Source organism: Pelmatolapia mariae, linkage group LG12 (assembly GCF_036321145.2).
Source record: "Pelmatolapia mariae isolate MD_Pm_ZW linkage group LG12, Pm_UMD_F_2, whole genome shotgun sequence".
NCBI lineage: Eukaryota > Metazoa > Chordata > Actinopteri > Cichliformes > Cichlidae > Pelmatolapia > Pelmatolapia mariae.
Window position 1 is genome coordinate 17,984,170 of NC_086237.1, and position 19,298 is coordinate 18,003,467.

General features: G+C 41.3%; 2 protein-coding genes across 3 annotated transcripts in view; both read left to right on the forward strand.

Annotated features, from left to right (window-relative positions):
• Window positions 1–5,350, forward strand: part of adgra2 (adhesion G protein-coupled receptor A2) — a 41,418-nt gene extending 36,068 nt beyond the window's left edge. The window contains exons 14-19 of the mRNA XM_063489876.1: window positions 660–868; window positions 946–1,070; window positions 1,154–1,277; window positions 1,357–1,505; window positions 2,083–2,172; window positions 2,309–5,350. Coding sequence (XP_063345946.1) covers window positions 660–868; window positions 946–1,070; window positions 1,154–1,277; window positions 1,357–1,505; window positions 2,083–2,172; window positions 2,309–3,722 — 2,111 coding nt within the window. The 3' untranslated portion in view covers window positions 3,723–5,350. The remainder of the gene's footprint in view (window positions 1–659; window positions 869–945; window positions 1,071–1,153; window positions 1,278–1,356; window positions 1,506–2,082; window positions 2,173–2,308) is intronic.
• Window positions 5,351–6,011: 661 nt separating this feature from the next.
• rab11fip1a (RAB11 family interacting protein 1 (class I) a) lies at window positions 6,012–19,111 on the forward strand. Of its 2 annotated transcripts, XM_063490590.1 has the most exons (6): window positions 6,012–6,715; window positions 12,743–13,179; window positions 13,290–14,211; window positions 15,364–17,016; window positions 17,399–17,495; window positions 17,878–19,111. In XM_063490590.1, exons 1-6 carry the CDS (start codon window positions 6,366–6,368, stop codon window positions 18,079–18,081), a joined length of 3,663 nt encoding a protein of 1,220 aa, XP_063346660.1. In that variant the 5' UTR covers window positions 6,012–6,365; the 3' UTR covers window positions 18,082–19,111. The 2 variants fall into 2 exon arrangements, with proteins under 2 accessions (XP_063346660.1, XP_063346659.1); XM_063490589.1 differs by lacking the exon at window positions 15,364–17,016.
• The last annotated feature ends 187 nt before the right edge of the window (window positions 19,112–19,298 follow it).

Consider the following 19,298-nt stretch of genomic DNA (forward strand, 5'->3'; position numbering starts at 1 on the left):
GAAACCTTTAGTATATTAAAGAGACTCCTTTTATTTATTTATTTATTTATTTGTTAATGCATATTTAAAGTTAATGTTGCAAAGTTAAAATCATGGGACCCTTTTTATATTCTAGTTTATTTGGATGTTCTGTATGCTTAGGCATCATAATAAAACACATTAGTGTAATTCTTCTGTTCTGTGACAGCTACAAACATCAGAATTTTGCTTCAGGATGAACAAAGAATGAACCACTTTGTGCTTATTTGAATTAATTAAATATGAAAAATCTCTTGCAGTCAAATGGGACAGTTGCTTTCTTCACCAAACGTAACCCGGGTATAATTTTTACAGATCTGATACTGTGTGAAACTCAGTATAATGAAAGGCTACTTTGTCTGAACGACTGCACCAGAAAAACCTTGGGACTGTTCTTTGTTCGTTGCTTGTTTTGCCTTGGCAGGTTTTTCTCTCTCTTTGCCAAGAGTCATTTTGCAAATTGTAGCAGCCAATCATGAAATATAAACAAAGCCTTCAATCCATTTTTTTGCACTTATATCCCAGTTTATGTAATTTTTTTTTACAAAAACAAGCAGGTGGAAAGTAGAATGCATTGAGTATTCTATTCAGTAAACAGTAGGTTTTTATTTATTTTTTAATTTCATCCTCTTCTGTGACAGATGGTTGCAGCATGCAGAACAATTCAGACCCCATCTGGGTGTCACTCCGCCACTTGTCTCCTGGTACCGATGCCGTGGCAGCCCATTGGAGCCTTAAGGGACCAGAGAAGCAGGGAGGCTGGAGTCAGGAGGGCTGCCAGTTGGTCCGCAGCGACAGCAACACCTCCACCATGCGCTGCTCTCTGCTTAGCAACTATGCCGTTCTGCAGGTAGGCTCAAAAATGTAATGATTCATCCAAGATCACCGTGGCTAAATGAGAGTTAACTTGACTTCTGTGGTTTCTAGGAGGTACCTGACTTCCCTAGCTCCCCACTGACTGTGAGGGTGCTCCATCCAGTGGTCTATGCCTGCACTGCAGTTCTGCTCCTTTGCCTCTTTACTATCATCATTACACACATACTACACCACAGGTACTGCAGTGTATTTGCAATTTCTCGCTACTATTTATTTATTTTTTGCTTCATTATCTAATTAGCTTACTCTTCTCCCATAGTTCAATATGCATATCAAGAAAAAGTTGGCACACATTGCTGAATACCTGCTTCCACATTGCAATGACAACAGCGATCTACGCAGGCGGCATAAGCTTAACAAGCTATCCAGTCGTTTGCCAAGCAGTAAGTTTTGAATTTCATCTATTGCATTTTTTTAGAGGCATTTAAGCTTGATGTCTGATCTGACTACATTACGTGACAGGTTGGCATTGCCTTGCATTACTCCTCGCTGTCAACCCTGCTGTGGATTGGAGTCAGCGCCAGGGTGATTTACAAAGAGGCTGTGTGGAGAATGCCCCGGCAACCAGATGGAGAATCTCCTGTTCCGCCTACACAACGACCTATGCTCAGGTCAGTGAACAAGATTCAACTCACCTTCGCCCACTTCCTTTACTGCGAGATTATTGTTTGTTGTCAATGAGGTTTATATTTTGGGCAGATGTTGTAATTCTTGTGTGTGACCACCCAAAGTGTGCACGATCAAAGGTGGTTATTGTGCCCAATGGCTAAGGGGAGGGGGAGGGCGGAAAGGGGCATGAGACCACCATAAGAGAATGAGTGGGAGTTGTCATGAATCTGAGCATATTTGTCATATATAGTATTCCCGATTTTTTTCTCTTCCCGCTTTCCTGTTCCTGTGATCTAGAGGTTGTGCTCATACTACACTGTGCCTCTGACCTCCAGCCACCATTTGTTGCCTATTCAGCCACATTAGATGAGAACATAGATTCTGGTGTCTGTGCTGACCCATGTAACACTGTGCCTACTAAGACAGAAAAGATCATAAAGCCCTGCACATGATAGAGAGCAAGGAATACATTAAAACACCAAAAGGAAAAGAAAAAAGATCATGGCAGCCAAAGGTCAAACATGCACAAGAATCGCTTTTTATCTCATGAGTTTGATATGTGTCTCTCTGTTATTCAAGGTTCTATTTGATAGCTGATGGTGTTCCTCTCATCATTTGTGGGATCACAGCAGCTGTCAATGTTAACGACTATGGAGACAACAGCCCTTAGTAAGTGCCTCTCTTTTTATCCTTGAGCCATTTGGCCCTTGACTTTGTGTTGTTTGGATTGCTGCTGAAGCGAATGACACACAAAGATGTCCTTGTTTTGTGCTGACTCTCCTGCAATCTTTTCTGCCTCTTGCAGCTGCTGGCTGGTCCGGCGCTCCAGCCTGGGGTCTTTCTTTGTCCCTGCTGGCCTGGTGGTGTTGGTGACCTGGATCTATTTCCTGTGCACTGTTTTTCGCTTGAGGCGCCGTGGGGCCAAAGAATGCACAGGAACCACTCTGTCTTCTCCTGTGACCGAGAGCCATCCTGCGCTCGCAGGAAGTACCAGCCTGCTCTCCACAGACTCAGTGACTGGACCTGTACACCCTGTTATGTCTCCAGAGGATCAGTATTCGCTCAAGACACAGTTCTCTGTGCTGGTGGCCACCCACTTCCTGTTTGTGGCTCTGTGGTGTTGTGCAGCCATGGCAGTGTGGCTTACAGGTCACACTAGCTTGTTGTTTAGCTGTCTCTATGGGATAGTCGCAACAGTTTTGGGGGGTTTTCTGGTGGTGCACCACTGCTTCCGGCGACAAGATGTCCAGACCTCTTGGCTGGCTTGTTGCCCAGGCTATCAACGCCCTCATCCCATGTCTACCTACACCCATACCTGCACTACTGGGAGTGGGGTCCAGACCTCTGAACAGGGATCCCAGCTTTTTATCAACTGCCATCCACCTGGTGACTCTCATAATTCCTCGTCAGCTAGGTCGTCATCCACACCAAGTGGGATCAGCAGCGTGGGCCCAGGGCCTTGCAAGCTCACCAACCTGCTGCAGGCGACGCAAGACAATTCAAACGGCACTTCACGTGCTCCTACGGGCAACAACACTAGCACCAGTACTGACAACATCACCAAGCCTACAAACAATGTTCTGCCCACCATTAACTCTGCAGCCCCAGGACAGCCCCAGAGAAGGAAAGCGAGCAGCAGAACTAAACAAGGCAGTAGTCAATACTATCATCGGGGCGAGGGCAGAGGTCACTATCGTCTCAAAGCTCTAAGGGCTGCTGGAGGTGGGGGCAGTCTTGGAGCTTTAGGGCCTATAGGTTTAGACCACCTCAGTTCATCGCATGCTGTTTACAAACAAGCCACAAGTGAGAATGGCAGCATTCACCACAGTCTGTCAGAGAACCAGGCCAGCGTGCTGACAAACGGAAAGCGGGTGGGAGAATTAGTAGCTACGAGCCCCTCGGAGGGAAGCGATGGAGGCAGCAGCGGGAGTCGCAAACCATTCCCCCTGCTGCCATCGATGGCCAGCCGAGTGGCCATGCAAAACGCTCAGAGGCGATGCGCCAGCAGAGACAATTTAAAAGTCGCAGCTTCTGCGGAAACAAAGCGCTGCTCCTACCCTCTGAACGGCGACACCGCCACTGTGCCAGGGGCCGCTGGCCAAAATGGCAACCTGAAAAACTCTGTGCTGGAACTAGAGCAGGACATGAGTGGCACAGACCAATCACAGAGCTCTGTTGGAATGAAGAGTGGTTTGTGGAAAAGTGAAACCACGGTGTAAAATATGCTTATGTGTGAACAACTATGCATGTCCTTAATGAACTCTTGAATGACTGGGTTATGTTTCAACGGTCTCTTAATAATTAACTAATTTAAGATATAATATCATGAAGGCATCCAGGACCCTAAACTGGTACTTTTGCCTCAGTAGCGTTGAGAGAGTTTGCTGTGAAATGATTTTAAAAAGAAAATACTAAGGCAGGTGTTTTTATTGTCATTTTCAAAAAGAAGATACACATTTATCTTATAAAAATGTACAAGTCATTTCTAAAATTGGCATATGATGTTGATTTTAGATGTCTAATGAAAGCTTTAATGTTTTAATTGTGATTTTCTATGCATATCAACTATAGCATGAAATGGTTTACAAGATGGGCCATTTCCAAAGTCAAGCTATATGCATTTAATCCGTGGAAAAACTTTCACCCTTATGTGCGCTTCGAATAACTGGTTGTGTTGCTCATGTATGCACTTCTATGTTGTCTGCAAGTTCAGTGTGTGTGTGTGTGTGTGTGTGTGTGTGTGTGTGTGTGTGTGTGTGTGTGTGTGTGTGTGTGTGTGTTTGTGTGTGTGTGCGCGCTCACACAACAGAGGAGGATTTGCGTGAGTGTGGCTGTACAGAATCTCAGAGTGAAATAAAAAGGCTATGCGAAACTTTTAAATATAAAAAAATGTTTCCTTTTCATTTCTATGTACTCCTATCAGCACTGCTGGAGCTTCTCTTGTGTGATAAATTCACAATATACCCACTCAGACCTTGTCTGATCTAATACCTGAATGACTGCCCCCTCCTGGATAGCAGAGGAACCTGGATTGAGATTTCCTTTAAGCTGTATTTAGCAGGTTTTACAATGTTAAATGTTTTCAGCCTATGCTGACTTTCATTTTGATTGTGGTGGTCGAGCTGTTTGTAATTTAGGGGCCACCGTAGTATTGCCTTGAGTTGACTCACAAATCCAAAGCCATACTTCTGTTTTATGAGCTTTTTAATGCACTTGCAATTCAGGAAATTACATTAACAGGAAATAGTATTTCAGCTACGCACCTCATTGCCACGTTTCTCCATTGTTCTCTGGGCAACACACCCTGTGTTTTTACACTTGTTGCTGTGTCATAATATGCTCTTTCTTTGTCATATTGTATTGTATAGGCGTGGTATGATTTTGTTGATTAGAAAGATAGACTTGTCTGGTTCATTTAATATCATGGGCGATAGGTATACATATAATCTTAATGTTGCCTCTCTATCAGTAACTATGCTTTTGTTAACAATTTCCAATTTGCAAGTTGCATGCAAGACAAAGTCTTTATTTAAAAGGAAAAATAATCAGGGCACTAAAATATTCTGTTTAATTTCTGATGTATTTTTCCTTGTGCCAAAGAAAAACCTTTATGTTGCTGAAGAATGGAGCCACAGCTGCTTGTTGCTTGATTTCAATAATTCACATCTTTAATTATTTATAACTGAATGTTGCATTTTGTAAATAACCCAATCGTCTTCATTTACTGAAATATCCAGTGGAGTGTACTCTATTTTGCAATTACACAAGCCTACAAAAACCCAGTATTATTGTGGTCATATGAAATATTGTGTTCTTAATATGATGTTCAATTCATTAAAGGGACATTGCCTGAAAATAATTTGCAATGGCTTAAACTTTGTTGAAAAGGGCCTGGTAGATAAATGAATTTATAGTTACTGTGTGATAGGATTTTAGATGCCCTTAGATTTATGTTGCTGTGACGTAATTTCATAAGTCTTACCTGTAACACACTGTTCCCTGTGCAAAGAACAATGTAAAAAACAAAGTAAGACAAAAGTACATTACATTACTGGTAGTTTTTAAATTAATGACGTAAAAACACAATATTTTTTGTAATTATTTTTTGCTTAATAATAATAGTAATTTAATTTAATTATTAAAAACATTCGTTTTAGACTTAACAAATTAAAAAAAAAACATTTTTAAAAATGTGTTTTAAAAATGTTTTTACATTTTTAAAAATGGCCATTTTCTGTCCCTTACAAGCACGCAATTACCAGCACTGGACTCAGTTCGGTGGTAACTGCTGACCTCTTTCAGTCTTGCATTGCTTTTCCCAGGCTAAACTGATTCCTGGTCAGTGCTTTTCAGCCCAGGTTAACGGTCTGTGAGTTATTAAAGCCCTCCTCCTCTGCGGTCCAATCGCTAACTGACTTTTTATAAACGACTGAAGAATTGGCCAATCAGAGAGCGATATGTAGAGTATGGGTGGGAACTCCTTACATCAGGGAAGTAAACTATTCAACTTGGCGGAAAGAACTGTGTTTATAAAAGCCTCTTGAAGGATTTAGTTGCGCTACAGTGCCCTGGTTGGGTTACCTAGGCTAATATTACCATGCAAATGGTAAAGTAAGTGTGAACTGAACTCAAATGTTATCAGAGGCTGAGGCACAACCTTTCAAAGAGGAGGGAGAAGTATTACGACATCATACTGAGCTTCCCGAACTGAAGTCAAGCTAGGTAACCCACACCTAGAACCGCAGAGGACGCCGAAGGTGAACAACAGAGTTCAAGAAAAGGTTAACCAGTCTTCCGTTTTATTGAGGTATTTTTCGAGACAGTTCTGAATAACTTTTAGTAAGGCTTGACGGACTTTAGCGATGTCTCTGGCCGACCAGAGCCAGCAGTCGTATCCTACGAGTGTCCAGGTAACGGTGCACCAGGCTCGGAACCTGCGTACGAAGGGAAAGAATGGCACCAACGACTCCTACGCCATCATCCAGGTGGCCAAAGACAAGTTTTCTACCTCCGTGGCTGAGAAGTCTGTCGATCCGGTGTGGAAAGAAGAGGCTTCGTTCGACCTGCCGCTCTTCCACCCGGGAAACGCCGAGCGCTGTACGCTGTGTATCATAGTAATGCACCGTGCCCAAGTGGGGCTGGACAAGTTCTTGGGCCAAGCTGTGATAAACCTGCTGCAGCTTTATGACAACAAGGCTCGCAAAAAGACAGAGTAAGTGTCAGCTAAGCAGTTTTGGGAGGGGTTTGGGGTCTCACAGATTCCCCCATTAGTTCTGACTAAGTATGTTTAAGTTTTCTTTTACGTTTATAATGAATCTGGGTTTTAGTCCAGCAGCAGCCTTAGAGCACTGCACAATGAAAAATGTCTATCCAAATAACTTTCGTTTCAGAGCTTCATATAGAAGAGAAGAGAATAGGGCCCTTTATTTTCATTGTACATGTACAATGAAATTCTAGGTGCTCCACACAAACCGTGCCGGAATAAACTATAAATAGTAGACAGTAGGAATAAATGGGAAACAGGAGAAATGTATATACAAAACAAGAGAGAAGTATACAAAAATAAGAGCAAGGCACACAGTGGAGAGCAAACTAGTTGCAAATGTAATGTAGTCTAGACCATAAGGCTAGGTTAAATGCATTGTTTCTAGGAAGAGGTAGGTAAGCTGATATCGAGTTTGTTTCCACACCGTTCTCTAGCTGGTTGCTATATTCTGCTAAAAAAAAACCCAAAAACGTTTCCCACTGAAGAGAACAGACTTTGAAGAAGCAGGAATCTTAATAAATGTTACAGCCAAAGTGCCACCAGTTTTACTGTGACTGGCTTATCATGTGTCACAGTGTAATTCCAGGGCTGTATATTAACTTTCAGAATCACTGGGTAGTTGGATTAGATTTTTACCTCTCAGCTGCAGACTTGAACTTTGCTTCAGCTATTCACAGGAGGTATTAGCTATTGGGCTTTATAAGTGCCTGTCTGATGATCTAGTTTACCAACATGGTAACTTTGCCCAAAGTAAGTCTAACAATTTACCTACCATTTAGTAAAGCACCAGATTAGCTTTTTATTCAATTAAAAGGAATTCCAGAAGAATTTATTTCAATGTTTGTTGTAAAGTGGCAGCACTGCTAATAGTCACTGAGAATTACATTATGTGAAACACTCTGGAGCATCTTTTGACTTTGTATGTGTCCACTGTGAAACACAGCAGTGAATAATGTCATAGTCATTGAGTTTATTGGTTTACTGACTTTGCAATTGCAGGGCTTATCTAGACAAGTTGAGTTTCTAGACACCCACTTGAATAATTCAGTGTTCTGATGTCATATTTTTTTTTTTTTGGTTTGCTGTTAATGATAAACATGAACATGGGCGGAGCCTCTGTCCTCTTCCTCTTCCTTTTTTCTTTTGTGTTTGGGTTTTAAAACCATCCACTGACTTGCTTGGAAAATGGTCTGAGATCATTCTTTCCTTTGCTTGTCTGTCGTCATTGGTCCAACCCTGCATGCTTGTGGGTTCACTTTTACTTCACAAATTATTTTAAGACAATGACTATCACTAATGCTTGATGGCAGATGCATGCCTTTAAATCACTTAGCTTTTGTTAATCCCGAGCATTCCTCAAGACTAGCCTAAAATACGTCTGCTCACACCCAAACGCATTACATGAATGGCGCTGACATGGGTGTAACGTGGGTGTAACACGAATCCAAACAGAGCTTTGCTTTAGAATTGTCATTGGGTTGGACACCCTCTTATGTAAAGGAAATTTTAAAAATAAAGGTGGTTTATTTTAGACAACACTGATAAAACTTTCCCAGTAATTTTGAAGTGACCTTTGGTAATGAATTAGTGAGGTAGCGCTTACTACTTCTCAGTAATCACTCTCCCTGGGGCCAGCCTAGATTATGGTGCTGGAATGACCTCATGCTCTTGGTTATTGTACCACCATATTTGAAATGTTATCTTTTGCTTGCTCAGGTTCTTTTTCCATGTTCATGCCAAAGTTCATTCCTTGCTATTTCCATTTCATAACTGAGCTCCTTCGTTCTCCTGCCTTGTCCTGCTCCTCCTGTTCTGTAAGATGCAGTATGCGTGCAGGGGTATTGGATGTTGCTGGTTTTCCCTTGAAGTATGTGGTGTTAGATTACTGCGCTGCTCCCCTGTTGTGCTGATACAGGGTGTGACACCGAAGGCTTTGTTTTCCAGTTGAAAGGGAACCTGACACTTTTCCTCTAATACAAAACAGTTTAGCGAGATGAAATTAGGTTTTAAGGCCAGACATAGATAGACAAATAGATAGATATCAGTTTAACAATTTACTTGGATTTACTCATCTTTGCAGCTCCATTGGAGTGCATTTTTTCCATGAATGCAAGTTTTAATATACCAGATTGTTTTAAATATTTTTTTTCAAAGATTCCTCTAAACTTAATTTTTCACAAGTATGATATTGAGCTATACTGCAGTATGAATGATCTACAAGTAATGGTTATTTTTGCACCGTATTGTCCTAAACCCAGTGTTTATTGTCTCAAAGGACAAAGCAGGAAATTCCAGGCATTTGAAAACTTAAACTTGCGAGTGGTTGAAAGTTGTGCTGAAACACTCACTGCAATGATTCATTTAATTTATTGTCCAGTTTCCAGGTAATCCGTTTCACCTCTAGATGTTATTTATGTAGGTTTTACATTTTAAAAACAGTCCTTTAATTTGTCTCTGTAGAGGCAGTAAGGACAAGATCTTGGATAGATACACTTCAACGTGGAGAGCATGATAGGACGAACACACAAGATAAACAAATCACAAACTCAATCGTTGTATTTACACGTGCCTCCTCTCAGCTTGGGGTCCTGGATACATTAGAGTAATCTACAACATATTTGTAGTGGTACAGCTTGTGTTTTTGTCTTCTACCTTCCCGGTGCCTGAGACATTAAAAAGTGGTATCGACTGTTCTGTGTTTTGTTGCCTGGAGCTGAAGTCTCTCGTCTCTGATAAACACTCAGTGGGCAGTGAGGAGGTGGTGGATGCTGTGCCCAGCTGAAGTGGGTACACTGTTTTTAGAGTTCTTGATAACTTGTTGGTGTGATTGCAGTCAAAACTGTTGCAAACAAAAAGAAACAAATAACAAGAGTCTTCTAACCTTTTCAGGAGCTCCCATCTACCACTGCTATGCAGAACCACAGCACACTTATTGGGCTAATATGAGTTGTTTAGAACATGCATAAATAAACAAAGTGCTAAAATTAACATTTTAATTTAAAAAGAAAATAAAAATACAAGTAAAAGCAATAAAACCCTGATAAAAACATAGTAAAACAGACACTAAAAAGTATGCTTGAGAAGAAATTGAGATAAATGGTCTGGAGCTAGTCGCTGTAGTGCTCTGTATGCAGTCATGAGAATTTGAAAACAAATTCTTCAATCAACTTGGAGCCAGTGTAAAGAGTATACTATAGTGGTAATGTGAGCTTGCTTGCTAGAACGTGTAAGGAGTCCTGCTGCGGTGTTTGTACATTATTTGGAGGCAATTTTTGTGGTACAGCTTGTCGCATTCGCTAAGTTGAGTGAAAATAGAATGGTCTCATTTTTGAAAAGCATTTTACACGTTTCATTTTGCTTTACTGTGAAATGTAACAAAATGATTGCTTCACTAGTTACTTTACAGGACAGCTTTAATTTTCCATTTATATATTTATTCATATTTTAACTAGAGAATATTATCTATTTTTCTGAAGTCTCTGTTCGAAGTTACAAATCCTGATCCATTTGTAATTTGTAAAGAAAAACCAAGGGAAAATTTCCGGCTTTTATCTTTAATGGTTTTTGAGATATTCAGGCAGAAGGCTCACAGTGATTTGAGATGAAATAACCCAGTAACTTTTCTACTTCTGTTTTTTAGTAATGAGAGTACCAGTAAGGATATTAATGAAAAAATATATTTTTTTATTATATACATGCCCATCACTTGTTACTAACTACACAGGGAAGAAGAAGAGAGTACGCCCACAAAATATCAGAAGTGCTGATCTGAACTGTATGACTAATATGCATACTTCAGTATTTGTTTATTATTTGCATGTCGTGTGATCGTGGCAGTATTGAACAATTTTATCAGCCGTTATCAGTTTTTCTCGTATCGTGCAGCCCTAATGTTCAACCATTTGCAGAGGCAGTTCCCAGAGTAGGACTCATGTGTTCAGACATGAGTCACAGTATTTTGCAAACAAAGGTACAGGAGAATTTCCCATCCATGTGAAATATGACGCCCTGTGACATCAGACTTACCTAATGCTGACATCAGACTAAACTTTCCTAAAGATAATTTTTAACATGGCTGTATGTGGAACAGTAACAGCCAATTGTAGCCCATCTGTATGAGATTGTTTTTATACCTCTTTGTTTTTTATTGGCTGAATCCTCCATACTGGCTGGTGTTGGTTCACAGGATAAGGATGTTTGTTAATCATTACACATGAAAGGGAAGCTATCGACAGTTAACAGAGGGAACCTGTCCAGCAAGACCAGTGAGCTCATGCGTCAGGGAGGAGGCTTTATATGCATGTGCAAACAATATAAAAGTTGGAACAGCCTGACAGCTTGTTAATACTCGTGTTAATTCATTTTGTTTTCGTAGTCCTCTTGGTGCACGCCCTGTTGTTATTGAAGACAAGAGGACAAAGCTGTTTCTTGACTGACTTGTGAAAATGTTATCTCTGTGCCCTTGTGCCTCGACTCGACTAGCGATTGTTTGTTTTGGCATTTTTGGTTTAGAGTGGGAGATGAAGAATGTTTGAATTAGAGTCAGCTTAACTTTAATTATAACACACACTTCACACACATAGGGAGGTGCTGTGAGGAATGCTGTTTCACTCCCATGCTTGTTTCCTAACTGTTTTTCCCTACAGCAGACTGTCTGCATATCTGCTGCATGACAAATAAATGTGCTGGCTGTGAACTTCCTTTAAATTGCAGTTTGGTGTCAGATTAGGACTACACAACGTTTTGGGTGGAAATAGATAGCTTCATAGACCTCAGTTTAAGTCATGCAAGGACAGACTGAACTTTAATAAGATCCACAACATGTTGCACAAATGAAATCAAACTGTGACCTTTACCTCATGTGAAACGGTCAGAGGAATGTGCTGTGAAACAAAAAGGTTAAAAAGGGGAAAGGCTTGACAAAATGGGCGCGACTGCTGAACTATTAGTACATCTAATAATAGCATGGTTTTGAGAAAAACCTTTAGAGCCCTTATAATGTCTTTGTTTTAAATTATACAAATGGAGAGCGACAGTATGCAGTGGCACTAACTGCGTGTTTTGGCTTGCTTTTAAACGGGCCTCTCCAGAACACTCTTACCTTTCCCTTACAGAAAATAAGAGCTGATCCTGTGCAACAGAGAGGACATGATGGGGGAGCCTGAACAAAGCTGCCATTGGCATGGTACTCCTAACAGGAACTACAACAAGCTGTACAGTCAGCACCTGTCAGTCTCAGGTTAACAATCGGCAGACAAATGCCAGCAGGGCTGATGTATTAGACGTCACAAGTGTTAGAAACCTGCTCATTTTGGTTCAGGTTCTTTTTTTGCAGTCAGATATTTATTCTTCAATGTCTTTCATACATAAAACGTAATTTAAGCCCTGCATTGTGATTCAAATTATTGTATAAAAGAGTAATGTCATGACCAAAAGCAGGTTTTTGAAAAGCAATGCACACTCCAAAATTACACTGAAAAACTGCAGGACATTTGAGAAGCCGAAATCAAAGAACATTTTCAGATTTAGCTCACACTATAATCAAAATAACAATTTCGCTTCATTGCCAAATTGTTGAAACCATTAACATTTTTCATGTCTAATGCATTGTATCTGGGAATTTTGACATGATGGATTAATGAGGCCTGTAACAACTAGAGTGTTTTCTCTATGTTTAAAAATCTATTTGTATATAATAATTTTCAGTATAATTTCCATCAAATTTTTTTTATTGTGAGAAAAAGATTGATAGTAATTACATAAAACAAATATAGTTAACTCAGTTTGCACAGACACAGTTTTGGGGATTTAAGATTTATTGTTTTTTGTAAGGTTCAGGTTTTTGTGTTTGTGTGAAGCTGTGCATACTATATAAAGATAAATCATATAAATAGTTCTGAAACAAAAGTCAAATCCTGTTATCTTCCGATAATTCAGTTTTAACACATGATTCATTATTTCTGACATTTGCAGATGGTTCAAACTGGTGGACAAAACGGGAAAAGAGGACAAGGCACGAGGAGAGGTGCTGCTAGATATCCAGTTTATGAGAAACAACATGTCAGCCAGCATGTTTGACCTTTCCATGCAGGACAAACCACGCTCTCGCATTTCCAAGATAAAGGACAAAGTGCGTGGGAAGAAAAAGGATGGTTTCTCCGACTCGGCCTCAGCGATTGTGCCCTCTGTCAGCCAGGTCCTCACAGACAGTGAGGGCGAGGCTGACGCGCAGTCACTTAACCAATCTGCAGATGAGAAAAAGAAATCTAAGCTCAAAAAGCTCTTTGCCCCCAAATCAAACTTGCAGCGTAACATCTCACAGTCCATGTCCACACTGGGGACGCTGCCTGAGAAGAATTCATCTCTGAGTGGCAGCCGCTCATCTGGTCTCAATGTCAGCTCTCCTGATGGTAATTTAACCTCTGTTCTCTGTTTATTGTTTGCTGTTGCCAGTGCAAGTTGCGTAAGTTGTTTTGCATGTCAACAATGACATCATGCCTCACTGTCTCTCTACCCGCAGTTAAGAAGAAATTCAAATTGGGACACAAACGAACCGGCAGCTCTGACAGCAAGGTGTCTTTGGGTCCTTTTTCCCTGCTGGGCCGCTCCAAGCAGAGCAACAGTGACCTGAACAACCTGTGCATTAACGGCAGCCATGTGTACACAGAGGAGACAGAACCCAAGAGTGGATCTACACTCAGTCTGAACAGCTCTGGTCGAGGCTCTGTGGAAGATGTCCGCAAACACACTTCTGATCTCTCTGCAGATGCTTTCAGGAGTGTATCTGTCCCATCAACAGACAGAGCTTCACAAGAACAACAGCACCATCAAGAGGAGGAGGAAAGAAGGCAAGCAGAAGAAAGGCGCATAGCAGAAGCAAAGAGGATGGAGGAAGAGGAGAAACACAGGGCACAGCTCAAGAGGCTGCAGGAGGAAGAGGAGCGTAGACTGCAAGAGGAACAGGAGAGGAAGAGACGCTTCCTGGAGGATGAAGCCAGGAGGAAGAAACAGATGGAGGAGGACGAGAGGCGAAAGCAAGAAGAGCAACGCAAGATGATGGAAGCAGCAGAAACTCAGCGGCTTGAGGAGGAGCGTCGTCGAGCAGAGGAGCAGAAACGTCAGGAGGAGGCGTCCATGAGTGACAGACTGTCGTCCTTGTTCGGAATGATCAGGAAGAAGGAGGAGAAAAAGGAGGAGGTACAGCAACAGGCTAAAGAGGAACAGCTGCCCACCCCAGCCCGTACTTTGGATGCGCAAGATCCCAATCAACCTGTCTCCCGTCATTCCACCAACCCATTTGAGGACATTACCCTCAGCTCAGATGTTTCTCTAAGCAGCAATGTCAGCCCAACCGATCATCAGAAATCCAGCAGCAAGGCACAAACCCCCTCTGCAATGGTCTTCCTTAACCGCACCGCAAAAGTGTCTGCAGTCAAACCCAGGTAGGCCTTTTTCTCATTACATTGCACAAAGCACACTTAACCATACAGTCTGCACTAAATATGTCATGATGTCAGGTTATGACAACTGGTGTTGTTATTGGTTGCTTGTAGTCACGTTACGTTCCTCTGAGACCTGCGTGAATGGAATTTGAATAGCCTTGCAAGTGAAATTTTGCACATAATGCCTTTTACATAAAGAAAGCCCAACACTAAGTGGAAAATAAAAAATTTAAAGTTTCCTCTTCACTGTTGGCCACGCACAAGGTAGTGGCGCATAAGAGATATTATCTCAGAAAACCAAAGCACGTGCTTCTGATTGGTCAGTTTTGCTGTATATTATGCCTTTCAACACTGAACTCTGGAATTTACACGACCTTCTTATCTGATCTTCCTTTTGTCATGAGTTACCAACACTCTTAACTCCATCCTCCGATGGCTGACGAACCTGTGAAACCGGTTTGGTTTGTACCGATGACAATGAAGGTGGGGTTTAAATCTGTAAAGATGTTGTGGAACAAGTTCATAAGGAGCGACTGAGCCATAGTGCTGCTTTCTGTGTGAATGTCGTGGCTGGTTTGATTTTCTTTTCTTTTATATTGTTTTTAAGATCTTTTTTTTTAATATCATTGTTTGTGTTCTGGATCGGACTGGAATTCTTAGATCTGGATCATAATGGTAGGTGAATGACCTTTTTATTGCTGCTGTTGTTGCAGTAATCTTTGATTTCCAAAATGTTTTAGAGATTTAGGCCATGAAAGATGGCCCTTAAATTATGTTGGAGTGTTAGGCCTGCATGGAGTGATCTAAGTAGGATGATGTCATTGTTGTGTACAGTCATTAGGCTAAAAGAGCGACCGTAAAATGTGTAAATATCAGCAGCTTCCTCTCATTGAATAGTGGACCATTTTTTGGGAAAATATTTTGTTATACTAGCGGCTTGTTTCAGTACAAAGGTGCAACAGTCGATAAATCAAAGTGAAGAGTTTATTGATTAGTGTTAAACAACAGCTACATTATATGAGCCAGTACATGGGGAATGTAGTTACCTGCTTGTTGAGATGTTATCTGCTTGTTATTGGTGACGGTTTATACACTGGTGAAAGTGAGGGTGCCAGTAATGACCTGTAGGCCTTTGTTTTCACTCCTTGGCAGATTGGCTCAATCTTTGGAGCCTGAACCTGCTGACTTCCAAACCCCCAGTCAGCTGTCTCCTTCCCCAGGCAACTCTGAGTCCATCCTGTCCAGAGTCCCATCTGGGTCCCCTGATACTTTCTCCAGCCTCCACTCATCTTTAGCTCCAAGAAATAGCAGTCAAAGCCCACCTAGTTCTCCCCGTGGCAACACAGAGAATTTGTCATCTGGATCTGAGGGGTCTTCACCCACCATGGCAGATCAGAACAGAAGGGCCCTCCTACCGCCCACTTACAGGAGCCAAACCAGAGGAAATCTTACTCCTGTCAGAGAGATTCAAAACCCGGCTTATGAAGAGCCAGAAGAACCGCAAACAGGCAAAAAATCTGTACCACTTCCAGATTATGAAACCCTCTTCCCTCAGAGGAGACACGGGGTGAAAGGGCAGCCTCGATGGGATAATATAATTGCTGAGGTCAATCAGAAACACAAGGGTGCACCTGCACTCTTGGGTCCTGAGATGAGTGTGGACGGTCCATTGGAGCATACACCAAGTCCTAGGTCTTCTGTTTCACTGGAGACTCCTAACATGAGGCTTTCCCAAGCTAAACCTCAGGAGACCAAACCTGTGTCAACAAAAAAAGCACCAGCCCCGGCTCCTCCTAAACCAGTGAGATCTCCACTCCCAGAATCAGCAGCAGATTCCAGTCAGAAACAAAGCCCAAGTGTTTCTCAACAGTCTTCAGTGACACGTAGTCGACCTGCATCCCCAGCATCAGTAATATCGGACACTTCAAGCAGAGTTACGTCAGGAGATGGCGCAAGAAAGGTGCTGCAACCTTCACCCACACCTGCACCCAGAACACCAAGCCAAATGGACTTGAATACACCACCTTCAAGTGATCAAAGCAAAGAACAAGCCACCATGAACAAAGAAGCACCCTCAGCTAAACCCAGACAAAGGGTCAGTGCCAACGAGCTAACAAAGGAACAACAATCTGCTGTGAACAGTAACATCCCAAAAGTATCTAATTCAAGTATGAGCAGCACGGACAAAAAGTTAAAGGACGGCTTTGCAGAGGAGGACCCATTCCCCAGTACTCAGCTTCTTTCCAGAGACCCATGGACACTGCAGAAGGAAAACGATAATTCACTTTTTACTGGCAATGCTAGTAGGAAGGAGGCGACACCTCGAGATTGGGGAATGACAGCAAGTGACTTTGATAAAGTTTTTGGTCAAGAAAAAACACCAGATCCTTTCGCCAGTTTTAATGGCAGTGATTTGAAGAAACAGAGTGAATACAGGAAAACAGATGATGAGTCAAAACTAGACAGTCCTGCTTTCCAAAGAAAGAATTCACAAAAAGGAAAGAAGAGCCTTCCATCCACAACTCCCACACAACAGATAATACCCACTGCCACTCAAGGTTTCAAAGATATCCCACTGCTGCTTCCCAATGATGGGAAAACACAGAGCAGTTTCAGTGAAGGAGAGGATCTTTTTGGAGACCGATCTTTTTTTCAAGCTTCAGAGCCCCTTCAAGTAGTTATGGAGGAACCAGAAATCTTGTCTGGGGGGAAGGAAACTTTGCGAGCGAGGGTGTCACCATCTGAGGTTCAGCCTGTCAGTACTCAGAATAGCAATGGAAGCGGGCTAGCAATAAATTCACGCAGGTGAGATTGACCAGGCTATTTTCAGAGTTAGCCTTTGATGAGGGTTGAGCTTGATTCAGTTATGGTGGATCACACGTGGTGCTGTTATACTGGGAGGCGAATAAGCTGCTGGGATTTATCTTGTGGTGTGGCTGTTTTCCAGGCTGTGATTTCTTGGAAACTTTCCTCACACTTGATTTCAATCTGAATGTTGAATATTGCACTTCAAATGCACTTTGAATACGATAGAAATGATTATGGAAGATGATAAAACACATGATTTAATTAATTTTCTCCTACAAAAAATATTTCTTAATTATTTTCTGTGGGGTTTCTGTACCTCTTCTTCTATTTACTTAGTAAACTATCAGGCCTTACAGTAACGTAATGCCTTTATTTACAGGCCTCATCCCGTGAAGCCTATGAGCACATCGGAGAGCCAGAGCATCCACGCTATGAAAGAGATAAAGGTCCGGGACAGCACACCAGCGAAGATAAAGGTACTGTCATACTGGTATAATGTACTGGCACGTAAACACCGTTAACCTGACCGGCTTTTGCTGCAGGAACAATTCGTGCCTGGATAACCTACAATCTCTTTTCCACTGTGCAACATGGTCTGCACTGTGCTCTTATTTACAAGGAGTAGCATGGAAAAAAAAAAAGCCAGGTGGTGCTATGAGACGATTGGATTTTACACATCTAAGATCGTCTGGCAGTCTGCTCTTGGCAGATGGTGATGATATTAATTATTTTGTCAGAAAAGTAATGGAACTTTTATATTCCAATTTCTTTGATTTGTTTTTCTTTGTGCGCTTAAATGAATTCCTCAATATGTCCTAATTTAAAAAGCATTCACCGAATTATCTTCTTTTCATTCAGATGATGGACTCTGTGGAAAGTGGACCGTACACTCAGCTGACTCAGGACGAGCTGATCACAATGGTGGTGAAGCAGCAGGCTGACCTTACCAAGAAGGACGCCAAGATCGTTGAGCTTGAGGAATACATAGACAACCTGTTGGTCCGTGTCATTGAGGAGAAGCCGAGTATCCTGTATGCCCTCAATGCTGCCAAGCCAGTGTAAAGGAATGTAAACGGGACTTAATTCTGCTTCCTGTTTGTGTTTGTACTGTATTATAAGACAGTGTCTTAGAGCATATGCACTTTTTTAACTTTCAAACAAATAGATGCTGGAGTGTAAAAAGCAAGCAGAAAATCTTTATATTAAAAAAAAAAAAGAAGAATGTATTTGTCCTGACACTAAGGTACTGCAGCTTGTTGCAAAATATACTAATCATTATAAATAATGAAAACTGGATTCAACTTTTATTTAATAAAGTAGTTTTTTTTAAGTCTTTACACTGGGCAGCCTCTAAGTGTTGCCGTGTAGTGAATAATCACTGTAATCATTCATGTATGTTGTCTTCCTCCACTAAAGTCTTTATTTTTATTTTCTTTGCCTCATCCTTATTAAAGCATGTGATCTTTTAACCACTTAACAGCAGTCATTATATTGTACTCACCACATATGAATGTTACCTGGATATCCAGTCCTTAAAGACACTGTGCCTATTGTTGCTTCAGAGAGGTCTTACATAGAAAACCAGCATTGACTAAAATAGAGCAGCTGCTATGTTCTCAGCAGATTTTGAATCGTATACAGAGTTAAGCAATTTTGTCTCCATTGTGCTCATAGTTCAAATATTATGCAAGTTATACTACAGTTTCCTGTTCTCCTTAAATTAATTAGAAACTTTGAGCACTGTGATGTGTTTTGTTGTCTTTTGTAAAGTAATTTAAAAATCAAGATCAGAGTAAAAGTAAAAGACTCGTTTTAGTAAGTTGCCTTGTCTCTATGTTTGATCTTCACTAATGATGCCTTTACAAACTAAAACTGTTCGATGATAGCATGGCAGTAATGATAGCAATATTAATCAGTATGTCTGTCCAGACTTGTGCCTTCAAGACCTTCTTTTCATGTATGATCTGTTGTTTTTCTGGAGTGAGAGCTCACTGCATGTACAGTCTGATCTATCCAGTGTCTGTAATATTACAGCTGATGTAAATGTCTGAAAGCGCTGTGTTTATTTTCAAATAAAGACACTAATTATGCCTCTGGATTGTGCATGTGGTCGTTTACCACCATTGTGTGTTTGCAAGTAATATACCACACAACTAAATGAAATATTTACATAATAATCATTTAGCTCTCGGTGAAGGTTCTAATTGCACTAACAATTCCAGATGTTCGGTGTCTTCCAACTTCTGGCAGGTTTATTTTATGCTTCTTATCTCCATACC

Bases quoted from the DNA above. Each gene is read 5' to 3' on its own strand.
- rab11fip1a (XM_063490590.1), top strand. From the start codon at position 6,366: ATGTCTCTGGCCGACCAGAGCCAGCAGTCGTATCCTACGAGTGTCCAG. The intron at 6,716-12,742 runs GTAAGTGTCAGC...TGACATTTGCAG, and splicing joins AAGGCTCGCAAAAAGACAGA to ATGGTTCAAACTGGTGGACA. The intron at 17,017-17,398 runs GTGAGATTGACC...CTTTATTTACAG, and splicing joins CTAGCAATAAATTCACGCAG to GCCTCATCCCGTGAAGCCTA.